The 20650-nt window shown below is 47.4% G+C and overlaps 2 protein-coding genes across 13 annotated transcripts in view; both read right to left on the minus strand.

Annotated features, from left to right (window-relative positions):
• Nucleotides 1–16233, minus strand: part of tou (bromodomain adjacent to zinc finger domain 2B toutatis) — a 35217-nt gene extending 18984 nt beyond the window's left edge. For 5 of the 12 annotated variants that reach the window (XM_015183942.2, XM_033378747.1, XM_033378745.1 and 2 more), the window contains exon 1: nucleotides 6088–6390. The gene's annotated coding sequence lies outside the window, so the exon portion shown is untranslated. Of the gene's footprint in view, nucleotides 1–1197; nucleotides 1369–6087; nucleotides 6391–15675 lie in introns of those variants that run through there. The other 7 variants (XM_033378749.1, XM_015183943.2, XM_033378743.1 and 4 more) reach the window with 6 other exon arrangements.
• An 879-nt stretch (nucleotides 16234–17112) lies between these two features.
• On the minus strand, nucleotides 17113–19300 carry Egm (acyl-CoA dehydrogenase family member enigma). Its single transcript, XM_001360517.4, has 3 exons — nucleotides 18156–19300; nucleotides 17759–18083; nucleotides 17113–17693 (listed from the first exon to the last, which is right to left on the minus strand). Exons 1-3 carry the CDS (start codon nucleotides 19250–19252, stop codon nucleotides 17169–17171), a joined length of 1947 nt encoding a protein of 648 aa, XP_001360554.3. The 5' UTR covers nucleotides 19253–19300; the 3' UTR covers nucleotides 17113–17168.
• Nucleotides 19301–20650: the final 1350 nt, after the last annotated feature.

A 20650-nucleotide genomic window follows, 5' to 3' on the forward strand; every position in this document is an offset into this window, starting at 1 on the left:
GCAGCAGCAGCAGCAGCAGCGGCGGCAGTGCCAAAGCAAAGCAGAGCAAGTAGAATACAAATACAAATACAGAGGAACTGAACCGAACCCATCCTCTCTCGCTTACCCGTTCTCTGTGGGACTCGCTCTTTTTCTCTCTGCGGAGTGTTGGTGGGTTTTGCGGCAGCATGGAATACAATACTCTAACCCGTAATCCAAGCCCCCCCGCCTTCCCTCTGGCTATAACCATTGTTGGAAGTTGCAAGCGCCTCGCGTCGTTGATAATGTCATGCAATTTCCAGTCATGTGCAGGTGACCAGTATATGACCGTAACTCCAACCTTTCCCCTAATGTAGCTAATGAAAGGTGCCATGCTTAGAGGGAATTAAGAAAACAAAGAGCAAAATACGCAAAATTAGGCAACATCTAGATAATGTCTAGACTCGAGAGGGTTATGAGTACTTTGTGGCCATCTGACGGTGCCTTCCTGCCTCCGACTGTTGCACTGTTGCACAACTGTACGCTTCGCAAAGGACAAAAAGCTTTTAAATGCAATTGCGTTGCGGTGATTTCATTAGACAGCAAATAAAATTAAAAACTTTGCCTGCCCTTAATCTAACATGTTCAGCACAACAGGAACGGTTCCCCTTCTCCCCTTCCTTCACTCCCGCTCACACACACACACATTCAGTAAATACGAGAGAAAGGGACACAACACACGCTACACATTCTCTCCCTCCATCACGCACACGCTGCCATTTAATTAATGCTTCAATCAGATTATCCCCACAAAAGGCAAAACGGCGAGGGCGAAGGATAGCGGTTTCGCTCAAAGGCAAGAGAGCGGGTGGCGCTCAACAGAGTGTGAGAGAGAGAGAGAGAGAAAGGATGCCTTTGCGTATGTGGTAGCCGGATTTAATGCATAAAACCTTTCGCGACCTCTGGGCAATATTTTCATAAAAATCTACAGTTCGTAGAATTCTCTTGGCGGGGTCGCACGCACACCTTCCTTGGGAAGCTAAAAACTAAATTTCCCAGTTGATTTATGTACAGTTTAATCTCATTACATGTTTTGCAAATACCAAAACGATTGACATCATTCGAGTTTCCTTTCACGTCTATCTTTCTCCCACTCGCTCCACATATCCTCTGGCACATATAATCCGCTCCGATGGCAGTACACCCGCAGTCTCTCCGCACTCTTTTGAGAAAACTCACCTAAGCTGCAATATTCTCCTTGGTTAGGCTTCTTTCGCATTATTATTTGCTGCTCTTTTTAATTTTCATTATTAATCATAAATTAACAATTAATTTTTGACGCTCTTTGTTGTAGTTTTTATTAATCACTCTTTTCGGGGATAATTTAATGATTATTTCTGTTGTATTTCTTTTGAATTTATGATTTCATTTTTCGAATTCTGTTTTTTCTTGCTGCTTTTTGGCCTGGTTAACACACACAGATATACAGAACAGACACAGATGAAGCCGTTTGTTTGTTCAGTTCTGATGGGAAAGGAAATGAATTTTTAAATCATTATTGAAATTTATGGGTCGGACGATTCCTCTCCCACTCGTTCTCTCTCGTCGCTCGACCAAAAGAAAAGCACAGTTGACGAAGAAGATGAAGAGAACGCATGGCACAATTATAATTTTGATGTTTTTGTTTTTCTTTCTTTTTAATTATATACACTTTTAGAGGTTTCTCCGACCCTCTGCTATCAGCATCACATATGATTTGGGAACCAATCGAACTCAACAATCCGTAGCTTTATCTGCCAGGGTATCATAACCTCCTGGGACCCCCCTTTATTCTATTCTTTTTTCATTTATCCTTACATTTTTCGTATAGACACAACAGCAATCGGACTGTGATGATAGGAGAGCGGGAAAGAGACAGGCCGAGAGAGAGGAGATATGAGTCATTCAGAGAAACAATGGCGGCATTTTGGTCAGCTTCTCTTCGGCGACAATGTTCGACGCCAACGTCAGCGTCAGCGTCAGCTTCGAAAACGACAGAGACGTGGCTGCTGCCAGTCATTTAGCACTTCTCAAACGAACACCGAAGAGGGAATTGGGGGGAGAGGACAGATGGGGTGGATGGGATGCGATGGGATGGGGCGAGGGTGAGGTGAGTAGGGGTTGCGAGCAAAGTCTCAAGCAAGAAAGCTAATAAACAGCAAAAAAAAAATAAAAAAGAAGCAACAACGAAACGAAAGTCCAACACAGAAACAGAATGGCTCGCATTTTTCAATTGAATCAGCTGCAGTTGACAGAGGAAGAGAGAGAACGAGAGCGACAGGCCCAGAGAGCGAGGGTTGTATAGGCAGAGTAAGCAGTGGGGGTAAGCAGTTCGTCCAAGAGGCCAAGAAAACAATTGACAGTCAGGCAGGCCAATGCGTGGGCCGGATCAGGGGGAAGGGAAGGAATGCGGACAGAGAGAGGTTAGGAAGGAGGCCACTCTGTCAGGGGAATATGCTAGCAAGCACAAGGTAAGAAGAGAGCGGGTTCTGTGCTGCGCCTCAATAAATGCCAACAAAAAACAGCGATACTCGCTTTCAATTCAATTGGAAAGCAGTGCAATGGCTATGCCATGTAGTAGGCTGGTCTCTCAATCCTACTCACTCCCCCTCAGCATTGATCGTTTCAAAGCAATCAATCAGATGGCATGTCAAACGAACTCAGCCTAACTGTAAATTACCATTCCACCATACAAAAGTTTTATTTTTTCAGCTTTAGGGGTGCAGAACGGTTGTGAAACCTTCGAGCGGAGGTTTGTAATTCAATTAATACTCGTACTCGTACTCATAGTCGTGTCTGGGCTTTCATCTGTTTGCTGGAAATTTCCCCCTTCTGCTCTAATGATGTCACAGTTTTCTCGTTAACTTTGACACACACGGGCGTACACACACGGCCCACCACCCTCACCAACTACTTCTTTCCCTTTAAAAAGATATCGTTTGAATGAAAACTGGAAATCTGCTTTAATTGCCCGGCCCGCACCCTGCTTTCCACTCAAGTGGATCAAATGGCAAAGCAGTTTCGCGCTGTCCACTTTGACTTGTGTGCACAGGAGAGTGGTGTGGTAGCGAGAGAGCAACAAGCGCGCACAAAAAGTGCAGTTGAAGTAAGGCGATGTATTCAAAGCAGATGCATTTCTCAAAGGGAATCCATCTGCGAGAGCATGTGTGTGTCTGTGTGTGTAGAAGAGGGTGCTCTCTCAAAGAATGGTGGGAAGGAGGAAAGGAAAGAAAAGAGGCAGCAGCAGGCAGGAAGGCCGAACAAAGCAAATGACTAAAATTAAACAAGAAAACAGATTCATCATGGGATGCCTCCTGAAATATTCGGATTGAAGGGATGACGATGATGAGGATAACGATGACGATGCTGCTGCGATGAAGCAGGGGTTGCGGGGCAAGGTAAACCCATGGAAACACCAACGAATTGTAGACGCAGGCACAGAGTGCAGAGTGGTGAGTGGTGAGAGAAGTAGAAGCCGGGGACCACAATAAAAACCAACGAAATAAATTAAATAATATGAAAAGAAACATGCGGCAGAGACACGAACCTCTCACGCCGTGCACCGTACGTACTCGTACACCCAAAAACAAACCGAAAACCGAAAATGGACTGGCCGGCCAGTAGAGCAGTATTGGAGCAGGGGTGGGGAGGGGGGGGAAGAGGCAGAGGGGGCGCTGCGGCATAGCAATCAACAATGGAAGAGCGAGGGGAGTGAGGCTAAAGCCGCCACCAGCCGACGGGCGCACAACTTGACAGATGGACCGGACCGTGCGGAACGGTGGGGAAAAGGGGGAACGGAACGGTTGTCGAGCGAAATGGTTGAGGGGAGAGCGCGGTGATAAAGGGGGAGAGAAGGGGAGGGGGCGTCGGCAAAAATCCAACTAAATATCGAAATCACAAATCCGCAAACAGAGCTGGCTGCTGCTCTGCTGCGCTACAATAAACGAGAAAAAAACAAAATTGTATTTTAGAAACGAGTGGAAATGGGAATGGGCGAAGCGAGTGAGTGAGAGAGAGTGGATGGAGTGGAGTGGAATGGAATGGCCGAGAGCAGTACAACCGACAGAGCAAGAGACAGGCAAACAGACGGACGGACGGACGGGGACAGACGGAGGCAGAAACATAGACCGAGATAGTGACAGAGACAGCAGAGGCCATGACAGAGCCAAAGCGCAGTGGGAAATGCAACTATTACAACAATTGGCAGAGAGAGAGAGAGAGAGACGGCAAAGCGAGGCATTCGTATGGGCATTGGGCATAGGGCATCATAATTTAAGCCCCAAAGGCATACATTCAACGCTAATGGGTTAAGAAACGATTGACAGGCGAATCAAGAGAGATACATATCATCATCGTATCGGCCAGCCGCGCTCTGCCCACGCAGCACACACGTATAAGTTTTTTTGTTGTTCTCAGCAAGCAGTTCACAGACATTGTGGATCATCATATGCTTTATCTTAATCATCATCGCAGAGGCAGCATACAACAAACTAGAAAAAACCTACCAAGTGTGTGTTCCGCAGCGTTAAATACCCTTGCTGATAAATTGACTAAAAACTTTCAGCCAGATAAGGCACAAACTGTGCGACAGTCCGTTGTTAATGATGGTCAAGAACATATGTATACATATGTATGTATGTACCCTTTATTGCCTATAAGCCCGCTTTCCACCTCTGCGTCGCTAACATCTGATAAAAATCATAATTCCCTACTCTACTACGAGAGTATTGAAAGAATAACAAGAACAAAGTAACAGCCAGCGAAATGTTAGCGACTGCGATTGCGACAGCGACGCTGGCAGCGCTACGGGTCGTGTCATGCACACAATTTGATATATACACACACTACAAGCACACACACACTAGGAGTGAGAGGGAGACATACAAACATTCTGCCAGAGCAAAGGGACAGGAGGAGTAGGATAGGCAGAGGCAGAGGCAGGCAGAAAGGCAGCTCAGCTCCAAAGTGGCGCAACAGAAACAGCAACAACAACAACAACAGAAACAGAAACAACGTCAAAACCGAGACATAAAATAAATGAGCGCCGCCGCACAAACATGTCTCCAATGTGTTTGTTGTAGTTTTTGTTGTTACTGCTTGCTCTGACTGGCCGTTACTTCTGCCTGTGCTGTGCCTCTCCCTTTCCATCGCTCCACAGCCTGCTCTGCCTAGCTCCCTCACTCCACCACTCAACCACCATTCCATTCCCCTGAACGCAACCATTGCTCTCAACCAGCGATTCGATTGTAGTTGTTGCTCTGCCTGTGGCTCCCTCTCTTTGTAATTATTGATACATAAAAATACAAAAACTGAACGACGACTGCTGCTGTCGCTGCTGCTGCTGCTGCTACTGCAGTCACCAGAATGCAGTTGACGCTATAAATCTTATTGGAGCCGCAATTTGCTCAGCAAAACTTGAAAGAACTCTTAGCATGAGCAAATTTTCGTTTGCTTTTCATCACTATCTCAATATTGTTATTCCATAATCCGAAAAATTCCTTCATTTTGTGACGTTTTTACAGTTTGGCTGCGTGGACGTCGACTGCGAGACTTTCCGTTGGCTCCCACTGCGACACTTTTTTTGCCTTGCATTTTTTGCATTATTATTGATTGAGTGTGACACTTCCTTTGAACCTCACCGCATGGCACTGCTTTTCACTGCACTTTCAATACACACAATATTGTTGCAAAATAATCAAGTGTCGATCGCGAATCACATTTGCAGTCTTGCCGCTCTGTCGATGTGCCTTTAATCCTTTTTCAAAACCGACAAAAGAAAATGCGGTGCGCGCTCTACGCACACTATAGAAACACTCAACACACACACACATACACGCGACAGACATGATTTTTGCCTGCTTGCGCTGCTTGGCTGGGTTTCGCTGTCGCCGTCGTTTGTGGCTCTCGGACCGGGGCTGGCAACTTGGCCCAAACGTATTCGTTTTGCTTCTTGCTTTGGCATTTGTGTATCTGTATCTGTCGCACTTCCTGCACCCCCGCGACGCAACTGCCTTGCCGCCCGCCTGCTTCTTCTCTTTCTTCCACTTATTTATTTACTTTTTTTTGCAATAATAAATATTGAACACTCACACACACGTAAACACACTCTGCTTGCTGATGCTTTGCTTCTTCCTTTTTCTAATTTTTCTATCTCATTCGCACTCGCGCGCACACTCACATATCATTTATTTGGCGCCCGCCCCCTCCGCACATGTTTTTTTTCTTTCTTTTCGTAATTTCTTCTTGGCGTCCGTCCTGTACGACGACTCTTGTTGTTGCTGTTGCTCAGTGTCTTACACTCACTGCTTGGATTGCTATGCTTGCTGCTTGCTCTGCTTGTGCGCCCGACGAGTTTCCGAACTAAACTAACGACACCATCCAGCCTGAAGCCAGCCGAAGCCAAGTTGCGAAACGTCGACTGCGGCGCCGACAGCGCAGCTGGTGGAGACAACTGGCGTAGCAAACCAATGATTGGGGCAGAGGGGGGAGGGAATCTGGGAGGGTGATGGGCGACGGGCTGCAGTGGCAACGATTATATGGGAAAATTTATTCAGCATTTAACGAACGTGCCTTGTTGTGGGCGCAGCGGGTCGGCGTCGTGGTTGGCATCGGGTTCAGTTCACGGGGGTAGCGGGTGGAGTCGAGTCGGGCAAAGGTGTCGTTGTCAGGGACCAAAGTGGAAAACCAGGACCACGAGCAGCAGCAGCAGCAGAGAAGCAGCAGAGCAGCCCATAGAGCAGAGGAGCAGCAGAGTTGGTATTGTTTCAATTTCTTTTACATTTATTTCTGGCGCTGCTGCCGCTACTGCTGCTTTTGCGGGCGTCGACGTCCATTCAAGTGTTGGTAATTAAAATTGCTACAATAACTAAATCAGATGAGCGGCGTCTCTGCCTCTGTCTCTGCCTCTGTCTTTGCTTTGTGGAGTATGTCCGCTGCCTGCCGGGTGCGTTTACTCTTGTGTGTGTGTGTGTGTGTGTTTGTAAGAGGAACAAGTGAGAAATTAAGCAAATGCATGCCATGCCCGGAGTAGAGTGGAGTGTGGTGTGGGAGGAAGTGAGCCAGCAAATTTCGCAATGCTGCGGCGTCTGTGAGTGCGTGAGTGTATGTGCTTATGCTCAAGTGCATTGCTCTAGGCATGAGTGTGAGTGAGTGAGAGAGCGAGCCAGCCCGGAGCAGAAAAGGAGGACTGGCAAAAGGTGTCTCTGCTGGGTGTTGCTGGGGAGCGGAGCTGCTTGCTTCTGCTGCCAAAACTTTTGCGGCGGAAGTACAGAGAGAGGCCAATGCGTGTTGCTTGTTACTTCGGAAGCAGCAATGCAAATTGTTGAATAATGTCAAGTGGAATTGCGCTGCAAGCGGGAGCATGATAAATGACTGGGGAAATGGCATGAACAGGCAAGACATGTTTCAATGGAATTCGCTGGAAGGAAAGACTTGCTGCTCTTGCAGAGACGTGAATGTACGCATGTGTGTAGGTGTTAAATGTCATTCGGCGCACAATTAGAAACAAAACCAAACAGAAACAACAGTTGCACAACCTGGAGAACCATCATTGCCAAGCAGTTCAATGCAGCCAGCCAGCCCTCGTTCGTCGGCGTAGTCAGGCCAGTCAGCGATGCCCCAACTGCAGCTGCAACTAATGGGAGCACTTTTATTGTAAGCGCGCTCTTCCCTCGCTCGTGGCCGGACAATAAAGCAAAAAAAAAAAAAAAAAAAAAAAAACAAAAACTCAGCCAAAAAGCGACTAAAAAGAAAAACTGCGCCACTCGCATCGCACAGGCGGATACCCTACAGAGCAAATAACTAGGAAAACCTGGGGGAATGATTTATGGTGGGCTTGGGTCCTGATCTAGAGCTTAATCGATATCCATATTTTGATTAACGCAACTAAAACCAAGCAGTGGAAAGCTAAGAGTAAGCAGGAGAAGAGAGTGAAAGAGCACGAGTTTGGTGGACCTTAAGCGAAATAAAATGTAAAAGGGCAACCGACAAGGATGGGAGACGTGCATAGCGCGGGAGCGGGAGACAAAAGGACAGGAGATGCAGACAAAGCAGAGACTGCTGTCGGGTCGGGTTGGTGGTCGCTCGTTTGGTCGGCTGCTTGGCTTGTGCGGCGGGGGGAGGTGGGGCATACACACACGAGAGGGACAGACGGACCGAAAGTTGCTGCTGCTGCAATAACAGGCTGGAGGAGAGGAGAACAGCAAGAGGGGAGAACGTGCCACTGCAACAACAGCAACGACAAGGATTACAATTCAAACTTGCTCGTCAGCCTCGCTGGCTGGCAGGCTGGCTGCCTGCCATGGCCGTGGGCTGGGGAGGGGGAAGACAGCGAGAGCAAGAGCGGAATAAAGGAAATGCCAGAGTCGAAGAGGAGGGGCAAGTTGGAAGGGTAGGGGTGGGGGTGGGGGTAGGGCATGGCATCAAGGGATGCCAAAGCCGCGCCGTGTCGTGCCGAGCAGAAGGTGGCAGGCAGCGGCATTGCCAACAACAACAACGACAACGCAGGCCAAGTTTTGCTGCTGCTATCCCTTCCCCTTCCACCGCTCGTTACCTCTCCCAAGCTCTTGCCTGTCCTGTTGTTCCCTCTCTCTCTCTCGCTGGCCAAAGCTGCAGCCAAAGAATACACATGCATAAAAAATGTGCGGAAGAAAAAATTTATAAGTACATGCGTGTCTCACAGATTGTGTGAGTGTGTGTGTGTGCCGGAGAGTAAGAGAAGCAGGGATTGAGTGGAATGAGACTGGAGGAGCATCAGCATCAGCGCATCAGAGGCTGCGGCGGCGACGACTGCCTTTGCTTTTGTAAAGAAAAGGAACCTGCGGCTTCTGCTGCTGCTGCTGCTGCTGCTCCCTCTGCGACTGCAACCGACGGCAAAATAAATGAGCGCAAAGGGGCCAAAAGCAAAGCAAAGCCAACCAACCACACGCATACACACACACACACACGCACACAGGCACAAAAGCTCGAGCGACGTTTTTGCTTTTTGTTAATTTTCATCAGTGGAGCACACAAAACGGCAAATGAGTGAGTGGCGCAAGCCGCAAGCCAAAGGGGAGAGAAGAGGAAGAGAGAGCGGATGAGAGAGGTATTCTACCATGCTGGCCACACCACGAAGTTCCTCAAAGTCAGCTTAATTGGCCCTGCGGAGAGCTTTTTTCGGGCAGCTGATTGGGATTGTGTCCCCGTCGCTGCACGCGGCTCAAAAGCAATCCCAGCAGAGCAGTCGGCGGCACACGTTTCGCCATGATTAGTTGGGATTTTAGTTTACCGAAAAGGGGCGACAGCAGAGAGACAGCCAACGGAAGTGGACAAAAAGAGCAAACTTTAATTTGCTTTCTCCCAGGAACTGCTTAAAACGCTGCTATAAATAATTTAACAAAGAAGAACTGCTTTGAAAATGATCGTAGGGGCTGGTCTCATTCTCAGCAAGCAAGTAACCGCAACGAACTGCTTTAAGGATAGCCGCCTCAACACTCGTCTTAGCTCCAGGCAGTGCTTTAAAGCACACCTCTTCATTAACAATCTTGCCTACTTTTGTCTCGTTCTGGCTTTCAATTCATCTGTTTAGCACTGCTTAAATGGGGGACTCCCTTTGTGGAAATTATTTATAATCCATGATTTTCAACACACCATTCTACGGGAGCCAGAAATCAGGAAAGTCGTAATTGACTCTTTCTCTAATGCTATCAATGACTATGGGGAGTCTGATCCCCATCAAGAGGGGGCTACAAGACTATCTCAATTATCAGATAAATACAAAACGGATGCCAACTCTTATGTATTCGATGAATTATTGACAGAGAGATAGAGAGAGAGAGAAAATGAGGGAGGTTGTAGGTGTAGTGCGGGTTTCCAAGGAACGTATCTCAAGTGAATCTAATGAGTGGAGAGCCACGCCCACGCATCTTGCAGATGCAATAGCAGCCAGCAGCAGTGACAGCGGCAGCGGCAGCTCATCCAGCGTTAAGCCATGCAAATTACAACAATTTCCCGTACACCGCACAGAAATAGATACAGAATGTGTATCTGTATCTGTATCTGCCAGCCAGTTCTAATGTATCGCACAGATGCGAGAGTCAAACAGTATGAGATGTGAGTGGCAAGGATGGTGACAGCGTCGCCGTTGCCAGCGTCTCCGAGCATTGCATTTGTATAATTTGTACAATAGTCAAGAAAATGCTCGCTGCGCAGATACAGATACAACAGTTGCAGATATGTACATGCATGCACGCCACATACCCACACACTCACACAAAACACATATGGTGATACGTGGGGCAGCAGCAGCAACAGCAGCAGCAGCAGCAGCAGCGGGAGTACCACAAAAGCGACATTGCAAAGTTTTCGCTGCATGCCGATGGAGCAGAGGAGGTAAGGACTGCAAGCAGGAGCAGAAGGCACACAGGCATTGGCAGCGGAGAGGTGCCTCAGTGGCAGCGACACCGACACCGACCCGAGCAGAGTTCTGGTCTCCGACTGTGCTCGCGTTTCATGCAAACAGTGATAGTACAGTGCATTACACTCGTCAACACACAACAAGGGTTTGTAGGAAATAGAGACCCCAAGAGCAACATTAGGAGCCACAATAAGCACAGGGTATCGCAATGGTCTACTCTCTAAGAAAAATTATGCCGCTTACCTACTGATTTGTATATTTTATTCGAAACCCAGAAGTTGATACGAAGGGCCCCCGCTTTTGTCGGACAGGACAGTATCGCTGCACACAGTGCGCATCGGGCAGCAGCAACAGCAGCACATGTGGCATCTAGGATGCATATAATTCGTTGCTGGGATAACGGCCGCCATCTAACGACCACGACCAGGACCAACAACGAACAGTCCTGGCTCCACCGCCTCCCGCTTCAATCTTCAGCTTCTGCATAGTTTCGCCCGCCCATCGCTTCTGGAAATGGGTGCCACGAAAATGCCGCCACTTGCGCGCTCTGGCAATAAGCAGGATTCTATAGACGACGTGGACGGAGGCGGAGATGGTGACGCTACCTTTTGCCCACCCATACAGAAACAGAGGGAGCCAGAGACAGAGACAGAGACAGAGAGAGAGGACAGACACACACACACATACATATGCTATGGCCATGCTTATGGGTGTGCACATTCACATAATGAAGTAGAGGCAGCCACCACGAGGGTTGCCCACTCACCGAGCCGAGCACTGCCCCCCCCTACCACCACCTCCGCCCCACACAGCTCCCTCGAAGAGCAAGCAGTCGCATGACCAAACACCCAACAAAAAGCCACAGCAATAACAACAAAAACAGCAACAGGGAATCGAAGGGAAGGGGCTAGGGCAAAGGCTCACATTTGGCTTCGTTTTGTCAGCCGAACCAACAAGCCGAAGGAGCGGAAAGAAGCAGAAGCAGAAGAAGCCAAAAGGAGATGAAGGAAGAATGGAAACAACAGAAATAACGGAAATATCTGTCAACTTCAAAAATGAACATTAAAAATAAGGACACACACACACCTTCTGTTGATTGCTTTCAGATGAATGCAACAATTATTATTTTCTGCCTAGGAATAGATTTCCAAGCAAAATCAAGTTAAGAATGCCACAAGTTATTCCGTTATTAAAGCCGGAAAGGACCCCTTTGATTAAGCAAACACAAAGGACACGTCCAATATATTGCCCCAAACGAAGGGTCGTAATTTATGCAGCGTTCGTCGAGGGCGTGCAACAACCAATAATCCATACTCCACCTATTCCATGTATGTATAAAATGGGCAAATATTGTATATGTACATATACAAAGTTTATCGACTAACAGGAGGACCGGCGTTGTTCGCCAATCGCCGACAGTCGAAGGAAAATTTAATTAAAAACAAACCAATGAAAGAATATTTCGTAACACAGAAATAAGACCGGCAAATAAACGGGAAAAAATTTCTACCTCAAAATTTCACCACAAAAGCTGAAGCTGCAACGCACCGAAGATATTTTACTCTTCGAATTTATACGTCGATGATTGGGTCAAACGTGTCACAATAGTTACAATACCCTTTTTCAAATTTCATGTTTTGCTGCAGGAACGGGACGGGAATCCACATTGTCTGGTCTGTGGCAAATGAGTGGACAATGCCACATTGGATTTGATACGGGTGTGCGGCGAGGGGGTCGGGGCTCACTCATCTTACCCATGGCAATTTTCGATAGTGTTGTGCCCCAACCGTATGCCTAGCACCTCTCTTTGCCCACCCAATTCGACACAAACGGGGCATTCATTCAATTACTGAAAATATATCCAAACTGCAGCCCAAAACAACAAATTCAATCTACAGCTATCCTGCCATACAGTTATAGCCCCCCGAAGAGAGAGAGAGGGAGAGAGTCAGGCTACCATTCTCTTTCCTTTTACAGTTTGAATTGTGTTTGAAGAGTGCCATTGGAGGAGTGTAGGGTGTAGGGTGTAGGTTGGCAAAGGGACAAACACAAATAAAATGTCTGCGTTCGTGTGTGTGCATTACCAAATGCAATCGTTGGAACCCCCCCTCTCCCCCAGCTACGCACCACTGTGACAGGCACCAACCTATCGTATCTCGGACCTCCTCCTATCCCCAACCCAAACCCAATCTGCGGGCAGCTACTCTCCCCACTCTCCACCCCACTGTACACTTTCCTTCTAGCCATTTGACATTCAGTCAAGCCTGTTCGATGTTTTTGTTTATAAGCTTCTGGGTTTTCTCCAGCCTTTCAAAGGGCATACCCTTTTGTGTCCCCAAGGACACACACTTTTTTGTACAATATAAGAATTTAAATTGGCATGTTAGTCCCCTAATTGCTCAGGTATCAGGCTTAACGATATATTTGCTACCTTTATTTTCCATTTAAATTTGATTCCATAGGGTATTCAAAGCTGCGACACCGTCAGTTATCCTTTTACTGCTGTTGCTGTTGTGGTCGCTACTGCTTGCTGTTTGCTGTACGACTCACTCTCTTGCGAATTCGAGCTTCGAATTCCGAAGTTCTTGCTTATCTCTTGGCACTTAAACAGCGCTGCTGCCGCTGCTGCTGCTACCCCCCACCGCCACCTGTGCATGGCATCGTCTCGATTCCAGTTTGATTTCGTGGGCATCTCCTTCCCATTTCATGCCTCTGTCTGTCGATGCGCGTCTCTTGAGGATTGTGGAGACTCTCAAGGTGCAACATTGGCAACGGGCCTGAATCGGAGATCTCTCTTTCTCTCTCTCTGCCCACACACTAGCACAGACAGGCACACGTGTGATTGAGAGACAACGCCACCTGTCCCTATCCCTGTCCCTGTCCTTGTCTTCGTTCTCTCCACCTTGCTGGTTTTTTTTTTTTGGGAAGGAGGAGTAGAGCATTTGTCGCCATTTATTTACACGATTAGAAATCGATTTTATGCGATTCCCATATAATATTCAATATGAAATGACAAACGGAATACACAAGAACAAAAGTACACACATGTGACCTGCCGCCTCTGCCGCGAGAGAGAGAGAGACAGGCAAAGCAAAAAGCAGAAAGAGGAGCAGAGTACATGGTGTATGTGTGTATGTATATATGTATGTGTGCATGTGCTCGCCTCTCATATGGATGTGCCGTTATAATGATTTATGTTAAGCTTATTGGCAGGCCACCCACTCACACAAGCCCACAAACACTCAATGTTGAGAGGAGTGTGAGTGCATGTGTGTATGGGTGATAGAGGAGTGAGCAGGGGGGGAAATTGAATGAGAGAGAGAAAGAGAAGGGCTCAATTGAAATCGATTTGTGGGCAGGCAGCAGAACAGCAACGCAACTGCGGCAACGGTAGCGACATCTACTATCGTCCCCCAACTTCAGGCGACCTTTGCTCTGCACTCTACCCTGCTTACCTTACACTAAGCGAAAAACCGAGTTCATGTACTGCTTGCAGGTGATCGACAACATTGCGAGGGAGAAGCAAGCTTTATACAAGATAATTAACTGTTTAATCCGGAAACAGTGCATTGCTATCAAAAGCATGGGAAAAGAAACTGCTTAGCAAAAAATCAGATTGATTATACTGCTTACTAAATGCACTACTTGCTCTTTGCAAACACCTTCTTAGCAAATTCTATGCAAAACAAGTTGTCATATAATCTGTACATATTTACAGTGAGGAAAACCATGGGAACAGACTGCTTACCCACCGTCAGCGCATTGAATATCTACTGGTTATTAGAGAGAAGATGGCCATCATTATTCCACCTGTCCCGCACAGCCACCAATCATCATTAATCAACCCCCAGACGAAATGGTGCCTAATTAGCCCTGGACGAACGCTCGGGTTAACTCTCGGATATTTGCCTTGATTACGACGACTTTGACCGAATCCGTAATCGAACGGCTCTCAAGCTCCCAAACAGTACACCCACACACACACACTCACGCAGCACTTCCACTCAAAAGCAATTGATTAACAACTGAAAGTTCAAAAGCAGCAATTAACATTTGAGAAAAAACAAACGCAATGAGAAGGGATAGTGGTGGGGGCAAGGGATAAAAATATGCTTCGTCACTTTATAGGGAAGTAGAGGAGGTGCAAAAGAAACGTTGAAAAGAAACCGCGGGGGAGAGGGCCAAGCGTATAAAACAAAATCCAAAAACCCAATCCACTTGCCTTCCTTTTTCTGCTTCTTTTTTCTTTTGTGCGGGCCCTATGTACGTGTACGTGTACGTGCACGGGTGTGTGTGGGTCCACGACTCTAGTATAAAACTAGCCACCCCACCTTCTGCCTCCCCCCACTCCATCCAACAACAAACACAATTTATACACACAACTCCCTCCCCAGCTCCCCCCTTCAAATGGGCAAAAGCCATTCGTGCGCAAATCTCAAATAAAAGCGCGCAGAACGCGACGTCGCTGCCTTTGCCCTCTGCCTCTGCTGCCGCTGACTGAGGAGCTCTTCTGCTGATGAATTGTATTTGTACGAGCGAGGCGCACACACACAAGGCACATATATGCGGACAGGGCAAGAGCAAAAAAAAAAGAAGAAAACCCGAAGTTTGGGACTGACTCCTCTCTCCAGTGTCTTTGCCTTGCTTGGCTCTGCCGCCGCTGCATTTGTATTTGTATTTGTGTGTTTGCCTGTGTCGTGTGCCACTGTCAACCGCCGCCGCCGCCGTCGAAGTCAAAGCCCGTAAAAAGAAATACAACTACAAGAAGCAGAGCAGCTAGCAGAACCCTCTGCTGAACTCTGCGACGCTGCTGCTGCTGCTGCGACTGCCCGCCTCCTGCTGCTTCTTTTACTTCTTATGCTACTCATTTTATTGTTATATCCTTGCCGAAGGTATATTGATGTGGAGCGAATTTTGTCAGCCATCGATATGTGTCGTAGAAAGGAGCTGCCGGAAAATAGGTCCTGAAAGATAACTATTTTGTAGGGTATCAACTGTAGGCCACGGACGCTGGCTATGAAGTAACTGCTGTCAGGTGTGGGGGGATGTCTAATAATAGGAGAAGATATGGAATCCTGTTACAAAAATCGTTACACCCCTTCCGCGACTTCAATCGTAAGTTTATTGTTTTGTGGGCTTCTCCACCCCATCAAAAACCAGGCTACGCCACTGTCCCTTTATGATTCGTATCTTTTGCCGGCTCACTCACACACAAACACACACACGCAATTCGATCCACAATGTGAGCTCAAATTCGATTCCCTGGTAAAAAAAAAACGTACCTTACCTGTGTCCAGTTTAAGCGCTTCTCCGTCTTTTCCTCCTCTGCGACGCGACGCTTATCGTTGATTGACTTTTGCCTGCCGCCGCCCAATCATTTATCGCCCACATATACTCTTATTTTTTTTTGTAATTTCTGGAGCTTCTCTTTATATTTGGTTTGATTTTAACTTTTGTGCAAATATTATATTCCAATTTTTTTTCACGTTTTTCACACACATGCACAGAACAGTCACATACACACACAGACGCAACCGCTCAACGACGGGAAACAATTTTCGCCGCGGGCGGTTTTCTTTTTCTTTTTTGCTCTTTATTTTCACACGGTCGCCACAAAATGTCACTGTTCTTCCACCACCCGCACACGCGCAATTTCCAACGTTTTTTTCTGCTTAAATATAATTCTCCAATAAAACTAATAAATCGCGCGACCGCGGGTCGAAGCTAAGCGGTAGATCCCCGCATAATTGTTTTTGGCAAAATTTATCCTCCACACACGTCCGAGCGGTTCGACAGAAAAATGTGATGGCGGCAAGGCCGTTCATTCAAATATGCACCATGAAAAACGAACTTAGCCCTCGTAACCCCCTCTATTTAAACAGTTGAACAAATTGAGTTGAACTGCGGAAAATAGTACTGTTTTTAAAGTATTTTTGTAGATCCATCCTATCATTAATTTCTAATTACAAGAAACGCACGATATCATTCTTCTGAACTGCGCTAAAATTATTCAAGTATCATCACTTTCATGGTGTGTGTTTTAATACCTACTGGTCGACAATGGGTTAATCGTTGTCTCTCGATGGTCCGAAATCATATTGCCCGACTTTGGTATTCGGTTTATATTACTAGCTAAATGGGAGTTTCAGCTTTGAAAACATAATTTTATCCAATTAATGAATCCAAAAGATTCGCTAATTTAGGGAATCTTTTTTAATGGATTGTGTCTAAAATAAGGTTTAAGCGAAAACGAAGAAGTAAAAGGTACTGATGGTACTCATTGGTACTCGGAATAAATGATGCAGTCCGGTTGGAGAGAGCGAAAGTTAAATTAAATAATCCAAGGTATGGAAGTCTCTATTTCGTATGTTATTTAACATATGTACCTTTAAAAATGGATTGATGAAATTTGCCAGTATATGTCGGGCAACGTTTTTAGGTCCCCAGCAAAATTTGAAACACACACACACTTTAAACCGTTCTGCCAGTTAAACGAATTCAAATTTTCTGCTCTAATCAGTCCTCTGGGGCCAGGTGTATCTGGTACGATGGAGGCGGGGTTTTAATTGCGTTTGTAGGGGGAGGAATTGACGTTTCTCGAGTCGCACATTTCGATGAGTCTCCTTTCTCTTTCGCTCTTTTGTGACACGAAATATGCGATCATCGGTAAAGCATTCTACGGGAATTCCCTTCCGTCTAATCGTACACTGCACTGGGAGTTAGTTCTATCGTTTACTTTATATAGAATTTATGATATTAACTATTCATCAACAACCTAGAAATTAAACGTCAACGGATGCACGGCAAAGTAGCCTTTGCTCTTGGTCAGCTGATTGGAGAGCCGCACCAGGTTGTTGTCGTTGTTCACGAAATTGCCGCCAAAGATCTCTGTGCAGAGGGTCTTGACCACATCCCGGCCCTGAGAGCAGACGGCGGTGGCCGTGAGCAGCTCGTGGTCGGCCAGCGGCAGGCCGATGCAGTAGGAGCGCGAGGCACGCGCCACACTGGCCCACATCGCGTAGATGGTCGTTGAGATCTCGGCCAGGCGTTGCATTTCGCTCTGGCGCTCCACCACCGCATTGCCGTGGCGGGTGAACATCAGCTCGACGGCCATCTGGAGGCGGGCCACCGACTGCTCAATGCATTGGGCCGCCGCGTCCAGCGAGGGATGCACATGCTCCGATAATTGCATTTTGGTCTTCGGGTTCTCAACGCTGGTGGTCTCCAGGAACTTGCCAAAGATGTGGCCAGGATGGAAGAGCGGATTCCTGGACTTGCGCACGCCCGAATTCATCGCTTGCTAAGAAAAATAAAAGAACAGTGGTAATTCTTTGATGTGCGACTACAATCCACTCGAGATCCTACCCCGGCATACTGCAGTCCTGTGAGGGCAATAAACATGCTCAACGTGTCGATGGATTCCCCCTGGGTGTACAGCTGGGCTGCATCCCTCAGTCCCAGCTCTGTGGGTTGGCCGCTGTGCAGGCTCTTGGGTCCAACGATGCCCAGATTGTCGGAGGCAATCGCGTAAAGCTGCTTCAGGGTGTAGTACTTGGTTATGGCACTCTCCAGCGTCACATCCTGGCCCTGGAACTCGTCCAGCAGTCCGGCGGTTAGGTAAAGCATGCTCTCCATGGCATACACCGAGCACATGGCCCTGGACAGGTGGACGCGGGTCATCTCCAGGTCTCTGTAGAGGTGAACCATTAGTAAGAGTAAGTCGAAGATGAATTCACATCCGGCTGGGCTGCTGCTCACTCACTTGATATGCACCCCACACTGGGTGGTGTCCACGCTGAATTGGGTCAGCTCGTTGAGCAGCCGCTTCGCCAGGGAGAGACCTACGAGGCTGCTGCGCAGTCGGGAAGCACGCACCAGTTTCTCCGAGTGTCGATTGCCGTCATGTGGCAGTCCCACCACTTGATCCTCGCTTATCTGTACGTTGTCGAAATGAACACGCCGCATCTGGGTCCCGCGACAGCCAATGGTTGGATGCTGCTCGCCCAGCCGAACGCCGGGCTGCTGGGAATCCACCAGGAAGATGGTAGTACCACGGCCCAAGGATCCGGGAACGTTGGGCTGCTGTGTCTGGGCCAGCACCAGGAACAGTTGCCGTTCGCCGGGAGCACAAACCACATAGGCCTTCTCTCCGTTGAGCAGCCACGAGTTGGACCCGGGCGTCAATGTGGCCTGTGTGAAGAAGTAGTCGTCCTCGGGCGGGGCATACTCATAGATGGCCTCGGTGGCAATCAGCTGTCCACTGCCCAGAGCCGGCAGATAACGCTGCTGCTGCTGTTGGGTGCCCACCTCGCGCAACAGGTCCACAACCACCCGATGAGCCTGCAATCCCAGGCCTATGCTGGTTTCCGCCGAGTCCGGCTCGCTGGCCATCAAGCTGGCACTCCAGCCATAGCCCCTGCCGTCGTAGTCGGTGGGCACGTTCAGACCGTAAAGTCCGAGCTGCTTGAGATTGTCCCCCGACGTCTGCTCTGGCTCCTGCTCCTTGCATTCACTGAAATAGTTCTTGAGTGGCAGCAGCGCGTTCTGCAGCTGGGACATGTCTTCGCGGGCTATGACCTCCGGATAGGCCAGCAGCTCCTTGTCCACGGCCCCAATGAAGAAGTTCTTCACCAGCGGTGCACGTGCGGGCAGCTGTTGTTGTTTCTGCTGATCCGCTGCCTCTTGCACGCCGCCCGGTTTTTCGCTGCCACCGGCCGCCGCCGCCTGTCCCCCATCCTGCCGCTGTGCATCGAGGCTGTGTGTGGTGGCCTTGCTGCCCTTGCCGCGTATCAGTAGTGTCCTTGTTCTATCGTATCTCAGCAATCGCGTGGCCCCAGAAAACAGTTGGGAACGTATCATTCTGGAGAATTAGGTAATATTATTTAGTATTATTAGCGAATTTATAGATAAAAGATACCGTCCGACCCTCAGGAATATACCACAATAATCCGTCTCATTTTGGAAATATACCGTAAATATACTGACGAATTCCAGCTGTATTGTACATATTCCTCGTTTTTGATCTTCCGTGGAATATTACTAACTAAATAGAACCCTTAGCCCTGCCCACATAATTTTATCCGATTGATGAATCAATTTTCTACTTAACTGGATCATTCTTAATACTTGCTTTTGCTTGGATTTTGCCTGAAAAAAGATTTTAGCGAAAAAGGTCAAACAAAATAAAACGTAATTGCGTAATAAAACGTAAGAGAAAAATCGTTCCTATTGCTCAATTTTTATATTCCGTTAACAGAAAACCATATCGGTTCATGGCGACTGTCGTTGGAGTCGTCGAAAGGATTACTCCCAAACCGGGAACCGGCTCTGTCGACGTTGGATGACGTTGCCATGCGTCAACAAATCGGTCCTTTTCAGGACCACCAAAAATTCATAGAGATGGAAATATTTTCATTTATTCAATTTCACATTTGCAAAGGCTGGAAAGGTTCTTGGTAAATTTGATTATAATTATTAATAATTAAATAATACGGACTACGGTAACTAACAGTAATGTTAACGGCAGGAGATACGGGCGCTCATGTCTCTTCCGCCATCAATAACGGCGCCGACGATCCAGACGATCCTGATTATGAAGATGTATTAAACATTATAATAGACTAGGTATGTATTTATGGTATGGGTATATGTATGTATTTAAAACTCTCAGGTGCTGGGTGGAGCCGGACTCCACCAAACAAGTATGAATTTCGCAGGACAGAAACCCCCTCCTGTATATAGTGATAGGAGTTGGGTGGCGCCTCCGTATCAGTTGGAGTTTACCTGGCCAGCTCCCATCACTAGAAATCGTCTTCTTCGTCTTCAATATTTAAAAATTTTTGAAAAATATGATTTTGAGAGAGATGGGGAAGCGACAGATAGTAGCAGACATCGATGTTCTTAGATCCCACTAGGGGGGTTGAAAATTTTCGGACACACTGGAAATATTCAGAAATGTTCAAACAAAAAAAGGTCAAAGCAAGGCTTAAACAAAAAAGGTCAAGCTGTTTTAATGTTGCCAGCAACATAAGCCTTAAGAAAACGTAAGTAAGTATGGAATGTAGGGACATTGCTGAGCTGAAAAGGGACATTGTGGCGAGGAAAAATCCCATCAGAGAAAATACCAAAAAAGTCCCACCAAACTTGAGCGCCAAATATAAATTGTTTGAATGTGAACGCGCGTCAAGAATTTAGATGCAATCCATTGGAATAAATGATGCACGGAAGCACGATTTGAAACAGCCTCATTAACAATAT

This window comes from Drosophila pseudoobscura, chromosome 3 (genome assembly GCF_009870125.1).
Source record: "Drosophila pseudoobscura strain MV-25-SWS-2005 chromosome 3, UCI_Dpse_MV25, whole genome shotgun sequence".
In the NCBI taxonomy this organism is placed as follows: Eukaryota; Metazoa; Arthropoda; class Insecta; order Diptera; family Drosophilidae; genus Drosophila; species Drosophila pseudoobscura.